Source organism: Mastomys coucha, unplaced genomic scaffold, assembly GCF_008632895.1.
Source record: "Mastomys coucha isolate ucsf_1 unplaced genomic scaffold, UCSF_Mcou_1 pScaffold16, whole genome shotgun sequence".
Lineage (NCBI taxonomy): Eukaryota > Metazoa > Chordata > Mammalia > Rodentia > Muridae > Mastomys > Mastomys coucha.
In genome coordinates, this window is record NW_022196898.1 from 50,662,725 (window position 1) to 50,687,182 (window position 24,458).

At 45.7% G+C, this 24,458-nt stretch overlaps 1 protein-coding gene and 1 long non-coding RNA gene across 2 annotated transcripts in view; one reads left to right on the top strand and one right to left on the bottom strand.

Moving 5' to 3' along the window:
- Positions 1-19,615, bottom strand: part of LOC116093522 — a 79,161-nt gene extending 59,546 nt beyond the window's left edge. The window contains exons 1-3 of the long non-coding RNA XR_004119736.1: positions 19,538-19,615; positions 18,119-18,231; positions 11,011-11,090 (exon numbers count right to left, since the gene is read on the bottom strand). This is a non-coding gene — a long non-coding RNA (uncharacterized LOC116093522). The remainder of the gene's footprint in view (positions 1-11,010; positions 11,091-18,118; positions 18,232-19,537) is intronic.
- A 67-nt stretch (positions 19,616-19,682) lies between these two features.
- Positions 19,683-24,458, top strand: part of Tspan2 (tetraspanin 2) — a 39,329-nt gene continuing 34,553 nt past the window's right edge. The window contains exon 1 of the mRNA XM_031375005.1: positions 19,683-19,820. Coding sequence (XP_031230865.1) covers positions 19,752-19,820 — 69 coding nt within the window. The 5' untranslated portion in view covers positions 19,683-19,751. The remainder of the gene's footprint in view (positions 19,821-24,458) is intronic.

Sequence of the window (24,458 nt, forward strand, 5' to 3'; positions counted from 1 at the left end):
AAAAAAAAAAAAAAAAAGAACCTGGGAACCTGAAAGGTAGGAGAACAAGAAGCCCAGACACTAGAGGAAACCTAGCTGAAAATGTAGACTCCTCCTAAGACAGCGGTTCTCAGCCTTCCTAACCTGCTGCGACCTTTTAACACAGTTCTTCATGTTGTGGTAAAATTATTTTATCGCTACTTTAGGACTGTAATTTTGCTACAGTTATGAATTGCAATGTAAATATCTATGTTTTCCCACGGTCTTAGGCAACCCCTGTGAAAGGGGTTGAGTCTTGATTCACAAGTTGAGAACCGCTGTCCTAAGGGCTGAGACAACCCTGTGAGGCTGGGTAAGTGAGGTTCAGGACCACCGCTCTAGGACAGCTCAGCAGTGTAAATAAGAAGGAAGCTTAGCCTCTACAACCCTGAGGCCCTAACGCAGCCAGCAATGGCCTGTAGGCAGACGAAGCCCTTCTTGTTCCTCAGCTCTGATGGGACTCCAGGCTCTGGTGCACTGCTGTAATAAAGCCTGAGAGTGACAAGGCACCTAAGATGGATCCAGCTCCCACCACGATCAGAAGTACCACTGCTGCCTGCTCAGAGAAGACCAGGAAGGCTGGGAGTGGCCCTAACAGCACCTACAGCCGTCTACGTTCTCAGAAATCAGAAAGCATTGCTCCATAAACCGACTCCCTTGGTGTATAAACAGCAGTGTGAACTGAGCACTGATGGCTACCGGATCGTGCAGGGACCCACTCACGTGGACAGCCAATGTCCTGTTGAGAAAAGCCTCTCAGACTTTGGTGGTCCTTGGTTCTTGAGATCTGTGCAACTTGCCAAGTCCTTGCAATGCTTCTTTCTGACAGCAGGGGGAGCCAACACCTGGTAAACGCCCGTGCAACACTAAACCTTGCCGGTACAGAAGAAACTGCCAGAGAAACAAGCAGGAAATGATACCTTGGAAAAAACTGAAACCCAAGCAGGCTGGTGATGGAGGCAGCTCACGCCCAAGTTTTGTGAATGTTGTGGCCCAGATTATCTACCCCTGAGTAAAGCAAATCCAGCAAATTTCATCTGGGGAAAGTCAGGCTGTTCTGTCTCTTTCTCTTAACACCACAGACAAACACAATCTACTTCCTCTTTCTTTCAGTGGTATCTAAGCTCACTCAGGCCAGGGCCAAGCCAAAGCTCAGAAGCGGCAAAAACTTCAGGAAGGAAGAAGGGGATTGGCTAGCTTCTTCCAGCTCATCCTTACTGCTCGTTGCTAACGTGTCTCTTCATACTCGAATTCCAACCATCTGGCTTTCTCCGGTTACTGCAGTATTCGGAAGTGTTCTACCTGGAAGTGAAAAGCTCAGACGATCTCTCTATGCTCCCATTTTCTCCTTTGTGAAAGGAATATAAATATAAATACATTCGATGACAAAGAAGAAACCTGGACCGTGAGAGGCATGCCTCCAAGAGATGAGAACAGAAGCCTCCTACCAGCTCAGGTGTCCACCCCTGCAAGAGAGGAAGCCTGAAGCTGAGCACTAGACAGACAGCCAACAGGCCTCTCCATGGTCCCAGATCTGCCCTTAGTTAGCTCTACAGACCTGGCTGAATCCTTTACCTCTTAGCGTAACCAGAAGCTATCTCTGTTCTGAGACCAGGGGAAGGAGGCTGTGGGAACCCCATGAGAACACTGGCTTTGAATTTCATGCTTTAAAATTCAACTCTTAGCCCCACAGCTTCTAAGCTGCATGACCTTGAATATGTTGCTTAACCTCTCCTAGCCTCAGTTTCCTCTTCATCAAACGAGAAGTGAGGGGATGGAATAAGATAACATCATACCGGATGTGGCTTTGGGTGGCTACTTAGTAGTGACAAGCACTATAGCATATCCCCTCCCCACATTAAATAATAGATTGAGGTGCTCCAGTTGGATGGTGCCTGAAAAGGGTCAAGCATTATAATGAATTTCAAAAGTCATAAAATGATGATTTTTTTTATTTTATGCTCATTTAGCAATTTTCTGCTTGCTTTGACAATCATTTCTTTGCACATTTACCAGCACCAGGTAATATTCAGCAGGACACACTTCACTACCATTTAAGATGTTAAGATCCAAGGAGATGAAATGAGTTAGCTAAAGCCCAGCTACTCAGCTACTCAGGAAAAAAAAACTGACTCTTCATAACTCTAATTCCTACCTTCGGGGATATGATAACACCACCATGAGATGGGACTTAATAGAAGAATCTAATCAAGTCGTATAGGATGAAATCAAATGAGGGCACAGCCGGTCAGAAGGGGGGAAGTATGTTATCTAGAACCATGGATACGTGTTTGATCAAGCCAGCGGCCTTCACTGTCCTCTATAGACAAAAGCTCCAAAGAGAACAGATGGCACTGGGCTCTCCTCATGAGAGAAGAGGGCTGGTGCCACAGGCTCATACCTCAGATGAGCTAGAAATCTTTTAGATACATTTATTCCAGCAAAACTTTTTGTGTGTGCCAAGTGCTATGTCAGACACAAGAATCCAGTCACAGAGTAAACACATAGATCGTACCTCTGCAGACCTTCTCAGCCAGCCAGGCAGGCAAGCAATGAGCAGATAATTCACCCAGAGACACGCAAGGTCGTCTTTCAGCATCCATGGGATCCAGGATCCCGCCAAGTCTACAGGTACTTAAGTCTCACATGTAAGATGATGGGATGGTGTTTTCATAACTATACACATCCTCTCAGACACGTCAAATCATCTTCCTACCTAATATACGATGTATGTTATGTTGCTATTTAGTATTCTTTTTGGGGGGTGGAAGTTGGGAATAATGACACAAAAGAAAGTGTGTCTGTTTAGAACAGTCACAGGTTGTTGGTCACATGTTTTTGATCCGTTGTTGCTGCCATGAGTGTGAAATCAATGCACACAGGAGGCTGACTGTAATTACAAACTGGTATGTGTTATGGTAGAGATGTGTCAGGTATGTCCCAGGAAAGCTTCTGACCCAGGAAACCTGGCCAGTCGCTGGGAAGAATGCTTGAAGACCAGCTCAAAGAGCACTGCAGGCACAAGTGAGCACCTGCAAAAACCCAGCAGAAAGCATGCAGTGCCCGAGGAAGGGGAAATGGGCAAGAAGTCTCAGGAGACGTGGAGGAGGGTGATGGGAAGGTGGGTGGACAGACCACTACTGACCAGACTAGCTTGGGCCTCGCAGGCTATCGATGGGTTCTGAGTTTTAATCAACATGGAGACGCTGAAAACTGACTAGCAGTGTGAGCGTTGTGAGAGACAGTTGAGGTTTGGTCTGTTGCTGTGTGTTGTAATGCTCAATTCTGTACCGGAAGGTCTAGGCCTATGAGTGAATTCTCACACTTACAAGCTTTTGTTGTGAAACCTTGTCCCTTGACTTCAAACTATTGGTTAAATAAAATTGGTTACAACCAGTTACCAGAGGGATTAGAAGTAGGTGGGTTTTGAGTTGGGGGGGGGTGAGGAGAGACCAGGAGGGAGAGATGGGCAGTGAGTATGTGGCCAGAAGAAACAGCAAGTATCTGGGGTACACCACTGGGGAAGTAGCCAGACCAGCAGTTAACAAAATAGACCCCAGTAATTGTCAAAGCCAAAATAAAAAATAAAATAGCCATAGTTTATTTGTAAGCTAGTCAGAGGTAATCTTAGATTACTTCTACTACAGATGTCCTTGGGAGGTGAATGGGTAATGAATGAGACTCTCTCATGAATGTCATCCATGCCCTCATAAAGGACCTCAAAGGAGTTGTCATTCCTTCTACGGCGTGAAGCCACAGCTGGAAAGTGCCAGCCACTGTGAGACAAGAGCCTCTCTAGACACCAATCTATTGGTGCTCAAATCTTGGTCTTCTCTTACAAGCCGCTAGAACAATGGTCCTCAACCTTCTTTACTCTGTGACCCCTTAATACAGCTCCTCATGCTGTGGTGATCTCAACCATAAAACTATTTCCTTGCTACCTCATAACTATAATTTTTGCTACTATTGTGAATTGTAATGTAAATATCTGATATCAGAATATTCGATATTCAGAATATCTCATATGTGATCCCTGGGAAAGGTCATTCAACCCCCTCAAGGGGATCTCAACCCGCAGGTTAAAAACTACTGCTCTAGAAATATATGAAATAGTTGCCATTGTTTCCAAGCTATCTGGTTCATGGTTCTTTGTTGGGCTTCGGTGCCATTACAGAGCCTTAAAGGGGATGAAGCCTAGGAAAGGACATAGAATAGAGAATTGGAGGCAGCTTGTCTGGGGTTCTTTGGCTATAAGTAACAGTATCAGAGTCTGGTTGTCTTCAGTATAAAGCTAGCATATTGGAAGAAGACAGCTCACATCAGAGAGAAGGGCTGGAGAAGGGCAGGAGCAAAGGCTATGCCATAGACTCAAACGGCCAGGAATGATCCACTTTTGACAGAATGAATGGCTCCATTGCTCTCCAGTCCTCAGTCACTCCTCTTAAAATTCAAGTTCTCCAGGGGCCAGACCTGAAGGCACAGAGCTTGGCTTGCCAGCCCCCTTCACTGTGGCCAGACAACACCATTAGCCTGACGGGTTCTCAATCAAACAGCTTCCAAGAGAGAAAGTCACAAAGTAGCTAAGTGACAGTCCCAAAGACGTCAGAGGAATTCTGGAGAACAACTAATCCATCAGGAGCTTGTCCTTGTGGTATGGCTCTGAGGTAGAGCACTTACTTGCTAACATGCCTATCACTTTGATTTCTACCCTCAGCACAATTGGGGGGGGGAGGCCATCAATGTCTACTGCAGATTCTTTATTTAAAAAAAAAAAAAAGGCTGTAGGGAGTCGTTAGACTCAGATTAGAGGTTCCAAAGGTCTTACCAAGGAAACAACCTCTTTCTAGCAACAACTTGTCAAGGACACAAGCCATCTGGGAGTTTGGGAGAGAAGTAGAGAAAGAAGCTTCCAGATGGCACTGTGAATGAGGTCACACATCATGAAAGCTCTTCCCTAGGCTTTGTTCTCTGACTCGACTGTAGCTTTCAAAGAGAAAGAAACCACCACAAAATACACAAGCCACCAGATACAGTAATAAACAGCAGGAGAAACTGAATAGAAACCCCACCATGCCATCTAAACTACAGGTAGGGCCTATTCATCCAAGGATGAAGGCTGACCCAGAAGTGTTTTTCGTGAGAAGGAAGGTGTCTCTTCTGGCTATAGAGGAGATTCTGGGTATGCAGGACAGCATGCCAGAGAAAGCCAATTGTGGGGTCTACAAATGGGAGGAAGGAAGTTCCCCAGAGAAGCCAGAGCCATGTCTCCTCAGGAGATCTATCTGTAGGAATGGAATAGCAATTTCCTCCCTGAATTGGCAAGTTTTGCCCAAAATGTGCTAATTCAATACATAATTTTCACAAGAAGAACATTTTAATGTGGGATGCAATAGCTTAAGAAACCCACAATGCTTCAAAGAAAGTAGACAAGCTCTGAAGAAAAAAAAAATGTACAGAGGAGCTGGGTATCAGGGTGAGACGAGGCATCTCCATGTGACTCCAGGCTGGTGTGTTCACCAGAAGCACAGCCCGGGTGTCTCTGTGCAGGTCTGAAGCTTCAGCTTAACAGTTCCTGAAGAAAAAAAAAATGCCCTTCATTTACATGGAGACTCCTGCACTGCATCTAAATGAACACTGTTTGGTGCAGTAAGAGTGTCTGACTCTAAAGACAGATGAGACTGTGGTATGTAATGTGTCAAATAGTCGAAGCATCAATGCCGGAATCAAGAGCTGTCTGTTTTTCGCAACGCCTGTCATTTACAAACACGCCACTCCCATGTGAAACAAGCTGATGAATTTACAATAAGAACCAAGCAAATGTGGGCTGGAGATGGTTCCGTGGGTAAGAGTACACTGGGCAGACTCAAGTTCAAGTCTCTGGAACCCATGCAAAACTCCCAGCATCCTCAAACATGTCTCTAACCCCAGAGCTGTTGGTCAGGGTGAGAGAGACAGAATGATCATTCAGGTCTGCTGGCTGGCAGCCTAGCTCCAAATCCAGTGAGAGACCCTGCCTCAAGGGAATCAAGTGGAGTGTGACTGAGTGGGGCTCCTGACATCTTCCTTTTGTCTCTGCATGTGGATGGGCATGTGCATATATGCGTGTGCATAGTCACACACACACGCACACACACACACACACACACACACCTGTTTAAAGGAAGAAGAACTAAGTGTTAAGAATGTGAAGGAAAGGCTATACAGACCCTCTTAAAGTGAACCCTTTCCCCCATGAAACGGTAACCCCCTCCCTGCTGACGACTTCTGTCATATCTGGGTGCCATCGCTATGATCGTCTCCTGAATATTGATCGACTCAGTTATCTTCTTTTATTGATTTGCTTCATCAAAAGCAATATTTTCATTATTGTTCAAATATTCCCTATGTACATCGCTATAAACAGCTAACTAATAAACCATAACTTGATCTCCGTGTATAAACAAATCTTATTGTCTGCATTCATGTCTACAGGGTGAGATTCCAGGATCCCAAGGTAGAGAAATCTGCAGATGTGGGTCTGTGAAGATGACCCAGTGGCTAAGAGGACCAGGTTCGATTCTCAGCACCCCATGGCAGCTCAAAATCATCTGAAACTCGAGGTCCAAGGAGTCCAGCACCCTCTCCTAGTGTCTGAGGGCACCAGACATGCATGTGGTACATTTTACACATGTAGGCAAAACACTCATTAACATAAAATAGAAAATAAATCTTAAATAAGAAATAAATCTACAGGTATTTAATAAAATTGCATAGTATTTTCATATAACCATATGTTTTAAACCATTCTCAGATTATGTATAATACCTAATGCATGTCAATGCTATGTAACTAGTTGTAATACTGTTTAGGGAATGACAAGAAAACATCTTTACTTATTAAATGCAGATGCAACTTCCCCCCCCCCAACACTTCATATTCCCAATTGGTTGAATTTACAGATTAGAAGTATGACTATTCGCATCTGTGGCCAGGGAAGTGGGACTATGGTCAGTGACTCCCTCAGGCCTACCACATTCTATCCCTGAGGGTTGGTAGAGGCAGCCTTTCCCTTAAACATGGCTGCCACATCATAAAACAAAGAAGAAAACCTGTGTAGAAGTAGCCAGAAGTTGAGTTTCCATGTTCCATTCAGCCTGTCACCTCTTGCCTTATGCTAGCCCTGGCATGAGGCCTTTCCTCTGCCTCCCCAGAGGAAACACTACTGGCCCTTGGTATGAGGGCCACCCTGTCACTGGGAGACGGCTAAGACACCACACATCTCAGCACGTTTGGTAACTCATGTCAGGCATCCCTTTCTCAAGTTTCTGGGCTAGCCTTGAGACTGGAATCTTCTCATAAGCAACCTGCCACCTTGCAACTGGGATTTTGATGTCTATCTCTCTGTTCTCTAAGACTGAAAAAAAATGCAGTTGTTGTCTGTTTAAGGGTTTTTAAAATACTCTAGGGATCGTTTTCACTCAGTATCCAGTGTATCAAGATCTCTCAACCTCCTGCAAATTCCCAAGTCCACACATCCCCAAGTCTCTGTGGGAAATGGCACACTTGGATATAATCTCCACACATCCTCCCATGCACTTGAAACCATCTCTCCTTTATTCATACCACCTAATGCAAGTAGACGCTATACAGAAGTCATCATGTGTATTTTCAGAGGCCAGCACAAAACATCTATCTGTTCGGCACAGACACAACGTGTTTAAAAATGCATCTGATGTACAGTTGGTTACACTCCCAGATACAGTCATGGACACAGAGCATCAGCTTTCTGCATTTTCTTTTTGGGCTGTGTGGGGACTGGGCAGGGATTTTAGTATCTATAGTTTAGTAATTATAAACACCCCCTTCCCTTCTATAATTACATGATTTAGTCCACTAGTATCTTATGTGCATAAAAGGCTCATCATCTTAACCTAGCTCTTTAAAGCATGTGGACAATTTGTGACACACTTATGACACCTATTTTCCTATTAGGAATTTAGAATCATTTCTCAGACTTTGGCCAAAATAAACTAGGAAGTTATATAGGCATTTTCCTGTATGGCAATCAGTACGTTGGTTATTGTCACCCAACAGCTCCACCCAATCAGTCACTGAAAACAAAAGTTTTTCTCATTCATGAGCTCACCATATGCAGGTTTAGCTCACCTCTGCCGGGCTGGGGTGGGGAGGGCTGTGTTCACTTAGGAGATATCACTGGGGAGCTGTGCTCCTATGGGTCTCAGGCCTCCCAGCTTTCAGTCCAGAGGATTACATAATTAGGTCCCCTGCTTCTCAGGTCACTAGATTAGAAGTAAGAACTACATCATGGGCTCTCCCAGTTCAACAAGTCAACTGGAATCTTCAATCTTTCATAACCGTGGGAACCAATTCTCTTCAGTAGATCTCCTGCATAAATACACAATGGTGAACATACACAGGTCTTCTCTAGAATGTAGAAGGACTTAGATACTGATGATTTCTGTCTTGGTCTTTGGAGTTCATTGAAACATATAGAGAAAAGAATCATGCTAAAAATTATGCTATATTCTTAGTCCATGCTGTTTTTAGATGTATTCAATGAAAGAATGTGTGGAGGTCAGAGGAAACCTCAAGGGAGTCATTGCTCTCTCCCCACCATGTGGGCCCTAAGGGACTAAAATCACATTTGGCAGCAAGTGCCTCTATTCACAGAGCCATCTCGCTGCCTCATATTCTGTAATTCTTTTTTTTTTTTTTTTTTTTTTTTTTTTTTTTTTGTTGTTGTTTTTCGAGACAGAGTTTCTCTGTGTAACCGTGGCTGTCCTGGAACTCACTCTGTAGACCAGGCTGGCCTCGAACTCAGAAATCCACCTGCCTCTGTCTCCCAAGTGCTGGGATTAAAGGCGTGCGCCACCACCGCCCGGCTATATTCTGTAATTCTTAAAGGAGCCTTTTCTAATTCACATGATTCCTGTGGGAGTCACCTATGAGGCAGGATAAACATTTAGATTTAGTGCTCAGACCTGAGCCAGTTCTGTTTCTCTCAGATCTGACCCCTACAAAAGTGAAACTAAAACCAGCCGGTTGTTTCAAAACCCTCTGTCTAAGCCACAGGATCAGTCTGTTTCCTCTGGACTCTCCTCCCCAGACTCTTTGCCCTGTCTTTTGAACCACCAGTCCCCACAAGCGAACAAACAACCCTTCCTTAGCAGCAAATACCAGAAGCTAAAAAAAAAAAAAGGAAGCCATCGCTGCCTGATGCCACTGGAAAAAGATTGCAAGAGAAGAGCCCTGCAACTGGTGACCATGGCGACAGTGTGTAATCAGCAAACCCAAGCCCTTGCTCTCCTTCCTTCTCTGGGCATCCATAAAATGGTTGGTTTAGAAACCCTGAGCCCACAGACTGTTTTCCAGCAGCTACATAGCAACCAGATCCATACACGGCAAACCCAACAGTCCAAAATCACTCGTGCTGTATTTATCCAAGCCAGAGTTATGACAGTAGGCGCATCAGGCTTCCTTTCTAACAGGCGGGCACACTTGACATCTGAGCTACCTCCTCCATTAAATCCAAAATACTGTATGAAACACATCAGCACTTCACACACACACACACACACACACACACACACACACACATACACACACACACACACACACACACACACACGGGTACATGCATGCATATGTGCACACACACAAACACAAATGTAAATAGGTATACACACACATAAGGAAACATACACACCATGAGTGCACATACACACACATGCACAAATACATGAACACAAATAGGTAGGCACACACATATAGGCACATACACTTACAAATGCAAATAGTTGTACACACACATGTATGGGCACATACATGCTATGCATGCACATGCACAAACACATAAATGCAAACAGGTGTGCACACACACATATACTGGTGAGCTACCACAAAAAGAAAAGAAGGTCAAAACGAAGTGAAAACAAGAACCTTGGGAAGCTGGCAGATGGCAAAGCTACCCCTCTGCCCAGAGTTTCTGTTAACAGTTTCCATGGCTTGGGGTTTGTGACGTTAAGCCTGAAACCCTAGACTAAAATAGTCTGTTAGGATGCCCCACCCAAACCTGCCCATCCCAGGAGCTATATTCTCAAGATTCGAAATAAAGTCACTGTGCAAAAAAAAGGGCAAGGAAACACCTGTGTTTTGATTTGGTGTGGGTGTGAAGGAATCTTCCCAGAGAACACAACCACAAGCTAGTGACTCTGCTGTCTGAATTAGCAAGGTGCCACTGCCTCGAGATGATCAGCAGAAGGCTCGGGACATCCCCTTGGGGGAACAAAACTCTAGCTGGGAACTCAGAACTGTCTCACAATCTACTAGGAAAATGAGCAACATTACCTTGTTTTTTAATTAGTGTTTTACACCACACAGTAGGGCCAGTACAGATGGTGCCGAGCATGACAATCTGGGTTCTAATCCCAAGGGCCCTCATGGTGGAGGAGAGAAGCCACCCTCACAAGCTGGCCTCTGGCTGCCACATGTGTATGGTTATGTGCCCACACAAATACAATCTCACACTAAACAGAGAGACAAATGTATTAAAATTTTAAAGTAAATAATAAATCACACAATATACAGGGCACCAGGCACTAAAACTATAGGTAGAAAACTCCACAGGTAACAAAAGCAGATGACCAGGGCTCAGGGGTTAGTTAGGAAACACCAGCAGGCCACCTCTGCCTGTTTCTTCTCGTTTCTGATGAGCTGGCAGTGTCCTGTCTCAACTCCTGTCTTGTTCTTCATTGGCCCACATTCCTCATTTTCTTCTTCTTCCCAGAAACTGGAAGCACATCTTTACCTTCCTCATGAAGAAGGAAATAAATAGTCTCTTGCTCTGCCACTCTTCCAGCCAACCTTCTTGAAAGTCAATCACTGTGGCTTCCTGCCATCCGCTGGGCCCTCCCCAACCCTTCTAAAAAGGCCCTAACCCAGGCAGTAGTGCCAGAGGAACCAGGTCACCAAACCCAATGAACTGCTACTTACCCGCTATTGCTGAGGCATTATGCAATGTGACCTCCCTCCTTCCAGCACTTCCCCTGCCTCTGTCTCTGGAGCATGGCTTTCTGTAAATAAATTATTCTTAATATATACGTAGCAGTAAATTAATCAGGTAGCTGTATATCTTTACCTTGTGTTAGGCCCCAACAATTTACACGATAAATCAATATTTACTTAAAACTGTACCTCAATAGCTGAGCAGTTAAATGATCTTCCTTAGACTTCTGTGCTAATCTGGCTACCTCCCAGTCCCACCCCATGATACTTGCATATTGTTACTGCCCCAGCTCTTTGGGCTTCAGTTGTGTTCCCATGATCTCTCCAGACCTCTTCCTTATGGCTCCAAATCCTCCATCCTCCTCACTGATCAGAACCCCCCTCTCTTCCTCTCTCCTCCCTCCGGTTGGCAGACATCCCGCCCTGTTGTTTATTCTGCCCAGCCTTTGGGTGATCAGCATTTATTGACAAGGTGGAGAATAAATGGTAAGAAGTGTTTACACAAGCTTGAGACTGGACACTCTTGATCTAAGCGGTACAATACTGTGTCTGGATTGAAACAAGATATGAGGGCAGAGAAATCAGCATTTGAGTAACACAAGGGTAAACTTTACACAGTGTACAAAAACATTATTACTATAGCTTTCTTCTAAGTTTCTTCTTACCTTTTTGGTCTCTTCTTCCCAGGCTTCTTTAAGTGTTTACTATGGGTTTATATGGATGCCCCCTGTCTTAGTTTCTTTTCCTTCAACCAAATACAACACCCTGACAAACACACCCAAAAGGAGAAAGGGTTTTGGCTCACAGTTCAGGCATACAATTCATTATGACTAAGAAGAAATGAGCTTGATGTAGCTCAGGTCACACCCTCAGTCAGGAAGCAAAGAGTGATGGCTGCCACTTCTCAGCTCACTTCCTCCAATTTGTACATTCCAGGACCTCTCCCTGCTCAGGGAACGGTCCTGCCCAAGGTTAAAATGGGTCTTCCTCCATCAATTAACCTAATCAAGACAGTCCCACAAAGGCACGCCCAGAGCCTAGAGAAGCCCTCACAGCAGTTGTCTCTTAGGTGATTCCAGATCCTGTCAGGTAGACGAGTAACAGTGACCATCTCATTCCCTCAAGATTCACTCAGCAAGGCTTGTTCCCATGCTCAGTGCTGCTGGGAAGTGGGATTTACTGAGAGTCTTCAGATCTTTCTGGAAAGGCATAATGAGACCCCTATCTCTTCCCTTCTTCCTATCTTTTCCTTGAGTGAAATGGGTAATCTTGATCCATCATAGGCTTTTACCAAGGCATGCTTTACCACAGGCCCAAAGCAATGGAACCTGCTGATCAGGGAAGTATCAAAATAAACCGTTCTCTTTATTAGTTGCTTACCTCAGGAATCTTGTGTAGTACACACAATCTAGTGTGTACTACAAGTGTCTCTTCCACCCACTCAGGATGCTGTTCTAAACTCCATTTCCAGCTGTACTTCTTTCTACACAATTGACACCATGCCTCTGAGGACCTGCCTTCTTTTCAAAGATTTATTTATTTTTATTTATTTTATGTGTATGAGTACACTGTAGCTGTACAGATGGATGTGAGCCCTCATGCAGTTACTGGGAACTGAACTCAGGATGGCCCCACTCGCTCCGGCCCCACTCGCTCCAGTGTAATACACTGGAGCTGTCTTCAGACACACCCGAAGAGGACATCAGATCTCATTACAGGTGGTTGTGAGCAACCATGTGGTTGCTAGGATCCGAACTCAGGACGTTCGGAAGAGCAGTCAGTGCTCTTACCCGCTGAGCCATCTCACCAGCCCAGGACCTGCCTTCTTAAAGGATCTATCACTTTCCTATCCTTAACCTGTCTGTGGTACATTTCCCATGGGTGTAAAACTCTCTGGACCACCAACTTGCAAAACACTGTAAATGTTGAGAGAAAAATAACTACTATATGACTAATAAACATTCCCATAAGTTAAAAGGGTGACAACCCTATGCTTTCAATAAGATTGAAAAAGGATGGCCAATTGGATTAATCATTAAAAATACCTTTTGTTGACCAAGGTGACATACACCTTTTATCCCAGCACCTGGGACACAGAGGCAGGCACCTGTGAGTTCAAGGCCAGTTTGATCTACAAAGCAAGTTCCACCATGCCAGTCAGGGCCACAGAGGGAGACTCTGTCTCAATAATAAGAAGAATAGGAAGAAACAATATATAATAATCTTTAAACAATACAATAATAAATATTTTTAAAATAGATAAATCTGTGAATGAAGCATCTAATCAGTAGTTTAGAGAGCAGGTGATCACAAGTTCGTGGCCAACCTGGGTCATGTAATAAGACCTTGTCCAACAAACAAAAAAATAAACAAACAAACAAAAAACACTACCAAAATATTAAGAGAATTTATCCTGAACTCTGTGTTGTGTGGCTAGCAATATATAACTTATATTCATAAATGCATAATCTCATAAAACACTAACCCTACCAATCCCATCAAGGGAAGAATTGTCTAATTCTATTTGACAAATGGGATTAAACACAGCTAAAAAGATCCTGCACAGCCAAGAAAGTGGTCGCCAGAATGAAGGGGGAAAAATATTTATCTCTTTATAGCAGATTGAAGATTTATAGCTAGAATACTCAAAGAACTCCAGAAATTAAACGAAAGAAAGCCCAGATCACTTCATTAGTAAGTGAGTCAATGAACCATCCAGACTGTTAAAAAAACAAGAACTAGAAATGACCAATAAACACTTAGAATACTACAATAAAGAATGGAAATTGTGTTCAACGTCCTTAGCCAACAGAGAAATAGAAATTAAAGCGTCTGTAAGATTCCATCTCAACCCTAATCAGAATGACTATCACCAAGGAAACACATGACAACAAATGCTGGTGAGGATGTGGGGGAAGGGAGCCTTTTTGACCGCTATTGTGAACCCGGCAGGTGAGCATACTACACAGATACCTGCATGGTCATGTTCAATGCTGCACTATTCCCAGCAGCCAAGGAATAGAAGCAGCCTACATATCTAGCAGCGTATGAATGGATAAAGAAGTGTGCTTCATAGGCTACACACCACACCACATATCACATACACACACCACACCACACCACACACACACACACACACACACAAATGTGTGGCACATGAATCAACTGAAATTTAGCAGCCATGGGAAAAAAATGAAATCATGACATTTGCAGAAAAATAGATGTATCTGGAAAACGTTGTGTTAAGTAAAATAAACCAGATTCTAAGAGATAAGTGCAATGCTCTCCCTCATATATGGAGCCCAGATTTAAGAGTACATGTATGCATATATGAGTGTGTGTGTGTGTGTGTGTGTGTGTGTGTGTGTGTGTGTGTCTGGTGTGTATTGTGTGGTGTGTGTGTGGTATGTGTGTGTGATGTATGGTGTGGTGTGTGTATGTGTGTGTGGTGTGTGTATGTGGTATGATGTGTGTGTAGTGTGTGTATGTGTGTGGTGTGTATGTGTGTGGTATGCAGTGTGTGTGTGTGGTGTAGTGTGGTGTGTGTGTGTGTGTGCGTGTGGTGTGTGTATGTGGTGTGATGTGTGTGTAGTGTGTGTATGTCTGTGGTGTGTATGTGTGTGGTGTGTATGTGTGTAGTATGCAGTGCATGTGTGGTGTAGTGTGGTGTGTGTGTGTGTGTGTGTGTGGTATGTGGTGGGTGTGTGGTGTGTGTGTGTGTGTGTGGTGTGGTGTGGTATGGTGTGTGTATGTATGATGTGTGTATGTGATGTGTGTGTGTGGTGTGTGGTATGTGTGATATGTGCTGTGGTGTGTGTATGTGTGGTATGGTGTGGGGTGTGTGGGGTGTATGTGTGTGTGTATGTGTGTGTGTGGTGTGTGGTGTGGTGTGGTATGTGTATGTGTGATATGGTGTGGTGTGTGTGGGGGGGTGTGTATGTGTGATATGGTGTGGTGTGTGGGGGGTGTGTGTGTGTGTATGTGGTGTGTGGGGGTGGGGTGGGGTGTGTGTGTGGTATGGTATGTGTTATGTGTGTGTGTGTGTGTGTTGTATGTGTGTTTATATGTGACAGTAGGTCATCATACTAGCAAAGGACTCATTAGAGGAGAACAATGAATCTAGAGGAAGTGAGAACTAGGTAATAGAATATATTAATAAGAAAGCAGAAAGTAAGACTTAAAGGAAGAAGAAGAAAGGGAGCTATTTGGAAGGGAGAGAGGCAGAGAGAGGACAGCAGAGGAGTGAAAGAATAAGAACAAAGTATATTGATACAAAATGTACCAAGAATGCCATGTTAAAACCCACTATTAAATCGACAAAAGTAAATTTGTGTCATATCAAAAGAGAGGAATTGTCGGTAGCGTCCTATCTTGATGCTTAATGGTTGTTCATTTAAAACTATATGCTATTTTAGTCAACGGTACTCTAAAAATAATTTTGAGGATATCTTGGTCCCTAGAAAGCTAATTAACACTCCAAGTCTTACAGATCTCAAGAGAAAAGAGTAATTCATGTTGACCACCATGCAGTCATTTTTGTCCAGACAAGTATAAAAAGACTGTTGAGAGAAAAAAATCTTTGAAGCATAAAAATACTTTATTTTAGATTTACCTGAAAATACGTATTTAAGAAGAAAAGGGAAAGCTGTAAAATTCCTCCTGTTCAAGAAGAGGTTGTTCGTTTGCTTTCAAAAAGATGACAGTGGGTGGCGGATCACACTGGCAAGCAGTTTCTACTGCGAGTTACTGAAGTGAGCATTGTAACAATTTTCTTTAAGACATTTAATATTTGAGATACACCAAAAATGACATCTGTTAAAAATACCAAACTGCCGGGCAGTGGTGGCACATGCCTTTAATCCCAGCACTTGGGAGGCAGAAGCAGGTGGATTTCTGAGTTCAAGGCCAGCCTGGTCTACAGAGTGAAGCAGCCAGGGCTACACAGAGAAACTCTGTCTCAAAACACCAATAAAACAAAAACAAAAACACCAAACTTACAAGAAATAATTTTACATATCCATTTGAACGTGTGAGGATAAAGGCCGTGCAGTGTCAAGTATGTGAGAGCAAGGTTGCCCTACAGGGTGGGGCCCGACTGCCTACAAGGAAGTACAGGAACTTCTTCCCTTGCCTGTGATGACACTCCTTACCTCAACAGAGTTTGGATATTTCCCAAACGCTACCAAATGGTAGACCTAAAATCTACTCATTTTTGGAGATTTATTTTAACCGGGGGGAAAAAACCATAAGCAAACATTTGGACTTTAATGTCACCTATGCTAAAGAGATTGGGGTGAAACACTTGTAATGCAAAATGAATAAGGGGTTTACAAAAGGACAGCTAGCCAGGCAGTGGTGGCGCACACCTTTAACCCCAGCTCTTGGGAGGCAGAGACAGGCAGATCTCTGCTGAGTTCAAGGCCAGTGTGGTCTACAGAGTGAGTTCCAGAACAGCCAGGGCTACACAGAGAAACCCTGTCTGTCTCCACAGAGAAAACAAACAAACAAACAAAAACAAGAAACACAATCGGACAACTATACAGATAAGTAAGAAGACAGAAACGGGATGTTTATTGGGAAATCTACATGATGGTGATATAGTATTTGCTGCCTGATATTTTGAGTTTGTTGTATGTCTGAAAATACTAATAATGAAATGTTGCAGGGGATGGGCAAGAGGAAATATTTTCCATAATCATTTTTTGCACATGTAGCACTACAGCACAATAGCACTGGCAATTCGTTTAAAAGTTAATGTCCTCGTTGTGACATTTAATGTATCCTTAATTTGAATATAAAACTGAATCTTCAAATGTGTCATTAGCTAGGATGCTCTCAGCCACAATGACACATGATACACATACATACTGAAAACCAAAGTAGAGCTGGAGAAGTGGCTAGAGGTTAAGAGTGCTTCCTGAACTTCCGATGGACCTGGATTCTGTTCCTACCATCGTGTCAGGTGACTTCCAAGCACCTGTAACTCCAGTCTTTGAGGATCTGACAGCCTCTTCCAGCCTCTGAGGGTACCTGCACACGCGTACTCACGCTCACACACACACAGGGGGTGGGGGACACTCTAAAAACTAGAGTCAAAAGTGACTTTGGAATTGAAGTAATGCCATCTACAGCCTAGAGTTTTTCAACATTCTGCTTTGTTGTTCTCAGTGTTGGGTCTGTCCCCAGCCTCGTATCAAGAAGGATACAACTTCAAGTAAAAGATCCATATTCAACAGCAATGAGAAGAGAGAGCAACGGGTTCTCAGGAGCCACCACTCCCATCCCATTAGCTTCAACACCTGTATGTTGATTTTTCTGAGCTACAAAGGGAACGGATTGCCTTAGGGTGGGGAAAGGTGACTCACCCTCATTTTAAGCCAGCCCTGCCAAGCAGCCTAAGACTTTGTGAAGTGTAACTTTGTGAAGGGGAGCTTTTATGATTAATTTCAATCAAAAATTTGATTAGATCTAGAATCAGCTGGGAGACAAGACTCTAGTCATGCAAGTGAGAGAATAGCTTGGTTAGATTAATTGGGGTGAGACCTGCCTACTGTGGTTGGTACCATTCCCTAGGTTGAAATCCTGCTCTGGAATGCAAGCATTTAGAACTCTCTGATTCTTGCCACTGAATACAATGTGGCCAGCTTGCTTCAAGTTCCTGCTGAGGGGACCTCCATGTGATGTATGCTTTAACTGTGAGCCCGTTCCTCCTTTGCTACTTTATCACAGCAACAGGAAAAGTTACTAAGCTATGGGTTAAGTATATACTGCAGATCTAAAAGTGTCACATTAGGCATGCAATGAAACATTTCTAGTAAATGTACAAGGTTTACAGGATGGAAGAACAATGGATTTATTATGTATCATAATAGGAGTTCTATTTCCAGAGACTACAGAATATATAATCTGTAAATATTACAGACATAAAATTCAACAATATAAACACAACAGTATAATGTCGCTGTTCCCTCAGTTGATTTACTGAATGCCTACTGGATAGTAGAGACCACTCATTAATTTGTTCCTCTTTCAAAGCAAAACTGAGGTGATAGAGAGCTGTAAGTGTAACTGAAACCAGGGCTTCGCCTCTGCATACCTAATGACTTCTTCTTAGTCTCCAGTTCATTGTTACTACCAGAAGCAGCACTTTCATTGTCCTTCTCACTTTCATAAATAAAATTCACTAGCTTCTCAAAGACGGAGATATGCCTGAAGGTAACACGGAAGAAATTGAATGAATGGTTGGTGATGTCCTGGCTATCTTGTATCATACTTCATGCCCCTCACTGATCTGGTCACTTTAAATATATTAACCCCTTAATCTTCACAACTCTTTTGAAGCAGGTACTACAATCTCCACACTGAGATGGGAAAGAGAGGCCCAGGATAATGGGATAGTGTGACACATTGGTCAAGGGCCTGCCCTCTGTGATTTGCTCTGATATCCTCCTGACTCCCCTCACCTTGGCCATCTCCCTGACTCCTGCTCCCAGGCTAGGCTGTGCTTTCTTTCTCTCCTCTCCCTCCCACCTTCCTCCCCCACCCCCTCACAACCCACCTGCTCTCTCTACTGGCACCTAGTTTACAAATCAGGATCAGCTCCACTCTTCTTGAAAAGCCTTGCTTAGTCAAGGCAGAGAGGCCAGTCTCTTGCCCAGCACCTAGCCCACCCACCTCGCCTTGCTCCAACAGTTGCTTGCTTACAAAATCTGTGCCCTTCAGTAAAGATGTGATAGCAAGCCTGGCATTCTTCCGGGGTCCCTAGGGCTTGCTACTATGCCCGGGCTATAATTGGCACTTAGAGTGTTGCCAAATTAATGCACAAGCTCCCTGATTTTACACTTTTCCTGTCTACCCCGTGCCGTCTGACACCACATATTGTAGACACTTAGTCAACTGAAATGAGTGCCCGATTCTTCACCATTCGCCTAGCTTAATAAAAACAAAGCAAAACAGAACTCTTCCCCCTTTCCCTGATCTACACATCTCAGTCTAGACCCTGAGAATTTGGACTTCTTTCAAGGCCCTCCCGATCTGTAAAACCTAGCAGGATGTGAGTGAGAGGTCTGACTTTCTTTCCCTGGCCTGGAGGGCTGGACTGGGAAGGGTGGGAAGCAGTGTCAGGGCTCAGAGCCGCCACTTGGCGCGCCTACTCCCAGATCTTGCCTATTAAGGTAACAGTCCTCTAGGAACGCAGCGGCAGGAGGGAGGGTCCCACGCAGCGGCCTCCCCTCGCGGCCTGGGCGCTTGCAGGACTCTGCTTAACCGCAGCCCCGGACTCTACCTGGCGCCTCACCACTGAGTTCTCTACGGACTTCACCGGTCCTGTTGGCTTTACCATCTGAAGTCACCTCCCTAGGTTTCCATAGACACCCAAGATAACTTCAACCATCATCGAGGGCCTCAAGGGAGTCTGGGCACCCGGTACTGACTAAATGGACCCCGCGTCCAGAGTGGGCGTGCTCGGATAGCTACAGTAGCCCAAGCCCACCGGCGTAGACGAAGGTGGTGCTACCTCCAAGGGTCGGAGCGGGTGCGTGGGACCGGTATCTCCACCCCAGGGCGCCCCAGCCACAGCCAGCTAGCCGCTCGCGTCCAGATCCCCGCCCGCAGACCACGCCCACAGGTCACGCCCCTCCCAACCCGCCCCGCCCCTCCCACCGGCGCCCGCCGCTCCCGGGGCTAGGCGCGGGCCTGGGGAATCGGGAGCCCGCCGCCGGGGTCGCAGCATGGGGCGTTTTCGCGGGGGCCTGCGGTGCATCAAGTATCTGCTGCTCGGCTTCAACCTGCTGTTCTGGGTGAGACCCGAACCGGCGGGCCGGTTAGGGGGCCAGGGTCCCCGGGGAGGTGACCGCAATAGAGTTGGGCCGTAGAAGAGGGCAGGATGTTCAGAGGCGCTAAGCAGACAAAGAGGGAGGGGACAGATGGAGGGTGAGAGGACATAGAGAGAAGCTTGAGCTACCAGATGTGGTGAGAAGAGAAGACACGGTGCGATGCTCCCCCGAAAGGAGCCATCATCTTCAGTGGCATCGCCCAGCGGGTGGCGCCAGGTGCAGGGACCTAACCGGCCCCCATATCCCGTGGGCTGGGGGCCTGGCGGCCCGCGATCCCTGCATCCTGCTGTGTACACACACCCACTTCTCGCGCTGCCTTCTCTGGGGAGCCTGGCGGCCCGGCCAACGCTCTGGGAGGGAAATCCCTACCGTGGGGCTGCCTGGGGTGGCGCCCCAACCAAGAGTGTGCGGACACGCCGCCTGGCTCTGGTGGTTTGTTGGGAAAATAACGGACAGTAGAAAAAAAATTGAAGGAATGGGGGAGGATAGTCCTTTTCTTGGGCATTAGGGGAGGGTACTGCTGGATGGGCAGTGGTGGGTGCTATCCTATGAGGGGTTGGAAAATGGAGGGCTTTTGGGAAGGGCAGCAACATCCCCCAGGGTCCCTGTGGACAACCAGTATTCCTGAAATGATCTCATTCAACTTCGCAGGGTGGCGTAGACCTGGCAGCATTCCCTGGGTAGAGATGCATAGAGACAGCCAGAGAGAGGGCCACGGCCCCAGTCTCCTGTGATAGCAGAGCATAGTTAGGGGTGGACAATCCCTGAAATACTCTCTTCCGAGCCCTGGAAAACTGTCAGAGGTCCATTCGCACAGTCCCTATTGGCCTTCCAGAAAGAGAATGCCAGCCAGAGTAGCTGCTCAGACAGACCCTGAGGGACAACACGAGTCTCCCTTCGGGGGACGTGGATAACAGCAGAAGCAGAGATGCTTTGGGATGCTTTGAAACTACTGGGCTGGCGGCCATGGTTGTCCCATCTGCTCTGAGGAGGTTGAATGGACAATAAGTAATAAATTATTGAACGATGGGCTCCACTTGTGACTACCAACCCATTAGCCCTGAAGCCTGGGTGATTCCAGCAACTCTAAGCTCTTCCAGAGACCCCGTGGCTATGACCAACATTGGTTCAGCAATGGACAGTTTGGAGGTGGTATCTGGGGACATCCCCTGTATTTTAAAAATACACATAGACTTTGTACAAGTTGGCATTTGCAACCCATCACACTCCAGGAAGACGTCTTTCTGAGTGCCCTTGTGTTGTATTTTGTTTTTAGAAGTCTGGCTTAATTTCAAAGGCTGTTAATTATAGGTGTCATGCTGCAGTGACACCAGTCACTCTCACTGCTTACAACATCAAACTTTTGTGTGAGCCAGGGAGTCTCTCAGGCTGGGTTTAGCACTTATTTTGTGCCAGCTTCCCCAGACTTATCAAACCTCTGCAGTGGGTCGGGGACAGTGCTGGGCACCTTCCATCCATCTTTGCACCCCTTTCTTACTACAGTGCACGTGTGCAAGCAGGGCATCCCCCTTTTCATAGACGAAGACACAGAGACTCAGAGAAGTCCCACAGCTGTTGAATGGCAGAGACAGACCTCAAAGGCTGCCTCTTCCATCTTCACCCTTGGGGAGGTTCAGTCACCCAGCTGTCCCCAGAATGTGGCTTCTGGGTCAACAGCATCAGGGCTCCCTGGAAAATGTTTCAGAAACATACATTTTCACTCAGCCCAGACTAGCTGAATCAGACAGTGTAGGGGAGGGGCCCAGCAAGGCATCCAGGTAATCTGGAGCCACAGGAATGTTTCAGAATCACTATTAAACGATTACTAGATAGATGCTGTTCGCAAAGCTGCTACTGCAGCTAAAAGAACAACCCATAGTGAACAATAAGAAAAAAGTAAGGCAGGGTGACCAAGTTTCACACCCGGTCATAAGCATGGGAAGGAAGTAGTGTTCCAGAGAAGTCTGAGTGCCTGTCACCGAGATCGGAGATGGCCTTTTCTGTATGTGATCTAAATACAGAGTTCAGAAAAGCAACCCCAGTACCAGCGAGGAGCCTAAACAACTTCTCGTGAGAGACATCGGAGCTCAGTATACCAGATGAGGAGCAGAGCAGAGGATTGTGAGCCATCTGAGTGGCAAAGCCATGGGGCCTGAGTGCAGAGATCCAAAGTGGGTGAGGGGGCATGCCAGAGCCAGTGAGCTCTCCCTCCAGGATTAGCTTCCCATCTGTACCATTAGAGGGCCAGAGTTGTGCTGAGGAGTCTAAGGAAATGTGTGAAGTATCCTAAGCCAGCGATATATAGTAGGGGCTTGAAGTCATCTGTTATTTTTGTTACTAACTACCGGACACACGGGAAGCATTCAGTAACTGGTAACTACCTTTCGCCCGGTGTCCTTACTGTTGGCAAACAGTATCTGTGTATGCCAAGTGGCTTGCATGTGACTTCTTTGGTGGAAAGCTATACATTATCCTCTCAACTCAGACTTGGCTATTCCCCCCACTAACATCGCCTACTCCCTGATAGCAAGGGATTTTTTTTTCTGTTGTTTTTCACAGCCATTTTCTTAGCCCCTAGAATGATGTTCAGCACAGGAAGTACTGAGTAACTCTCTAGAGAATCCTCAGTTTAGACACCTGGATGTGAACAGCCTTCTTGACTTTCAGACATCAGCTGTCAACTTTATCGGGAGAGCTGGCATACCTGTGCCTGTTCATTGAGGAGATGTTGAACTTTGCTTTCATAGACTGAGTCCAGGAGAGGTAGGAGGACCCGGTGGCTCCGTGAGAGAAGGTGGGCCATGGATGAGCAGCAGGTACACTCAGCTTTCCTGGTAAAGTGAAGGGACAAACTGAACAAGAGAGCTACCAGTTTGGGGAAGTGGATCGTATTGGATAATTATTCATATAGAATCCAGTTCCACAGGAGCTCTGCCCTGGTTTCTAACGGTTTTTGTTTTGTTTTGTTTTTTTGCTTTCTTTCGGAGCTTTCCCAGGAAGGAAACCTTCAGCTGGGCCTTGAGTATCCTCACACACCCATAGATGTCTTCCCTTTTGAGGTCTAGGGTTCCCCTGATGACAGTCCTTCCTGTCCTGCCAGAAGTTGGCCAGGAGGCAGGCACAGAGGCTGTAGAGTGTGTTTTGTGGTCTTAGAGTCAGATTTGGAGCCTCGTCCCGGCAGCTGGCTTGCCAGTCCCCTCAGCTGTGACTCTGGTTTTCTGAGCCATCAATCAGACCTTTGAGAACCAGCACAGGAAGCCAAGCTGGACTCATATCGAGTTATGAATGCTTTAAAACCCAAAGTAAAGCCCAGTTCTTAGCCTGACTGTATTAATGGGAGGGTGTCTGCCCTGTGTCTGCCAGGTCTGACTTCAGGCCTGTGATCTACCATCACAGTACTAGGTTATAGTCCTGACTGCGTTGAAATCACCTGTTTTTCCTTCCTCTCTGTTGCATAGCAATATAAACAGAACACGACAACCCACCCAGCCACATATGTTGGTTGGAAGAAAAGCCTAGGCACTGTTTATTCCTTGGTTTGTTGTTGTCTGCTCAGCATTTTCCTATCATTGTGCTGCTCTGGGCTGCTCGGGGTTGCCTTCAACAGGAAGCAAGGCTGTTCCTGGTTGAAAGTTACATGCCGTCTATGGTACGTGGGAAGATGCTGGCCGTCCTTTCTTCCTCACCATGGCCAATGCACTTTGGGCTTTCACTCAGGGATGCCTACTAGGTCCTTCTGAAAGAGACTTGCCTCTTTGGCTCGGGAGTGAATGTCGTTTGACTCACCGCTTACGGCTCCTGCACTGTCCCACACATCTCAAACAGCAACTGCAGAGCAGCCACTTGTTAGAAAGGACGGCGCAGGAGGTGGGGTAAGAGCCTCTGGAGACTCTTAGGACAGCCTGTGGTCTGTTCATAGCCTGCACTGCTGATTTCTATTAAAGTGGGGAGACTGACGCATTGGCCAGCCTCTCCTAATGTGCACCAGAGGGACCTAGAAATGATAAGCAGAGCAGAGTGCACAACATGGCCAGTCTGGAGAGGCCAGAGCTGTAGTCCTAGTGTTGTGGTAGACCTTAGGCGTGTGTATGCAGTACGGCCATTCAAACCCAGAAAACTAAAGCATGAATGGTAGATTTGTGGTACCAGCCAGTCAGAGTTTATTACCAGTTCTGTAGGTCTCACTACCCTGGGTACTGGGTTCAGTTGTTTGACCTCTTTGAGCCTCCATCTTCTCACTTGTAAAATGGGCATACTAAAGTAGTATGCAAGCCACCTTGTGATCATTATGTAGATAAAGCCCGTCAGTACAGGTACAGTAAGAATCCAGTATGCACAAAGTACATGCTCAATAACCTAAGTTCATGCTAATTCTCCTTGTTGGTTTCTCTCTTAATGAAAGCTGGGGGTGTTGAGAAAGGCAGCCATTCAAACAGTAGAGGCACAGGCAGGAAGACAGGACCTATAATTCAGGATGTTTCCCAAGGTAAGAGGGAGCACCCACATGCCCCACATCCAGCTAGACAAATAACTGGAGTCTTATGGCTTCCAAAAGGCATGGAGTGTTCCCTCTATGATCCACTCACTCAGCCAGCAAACGCT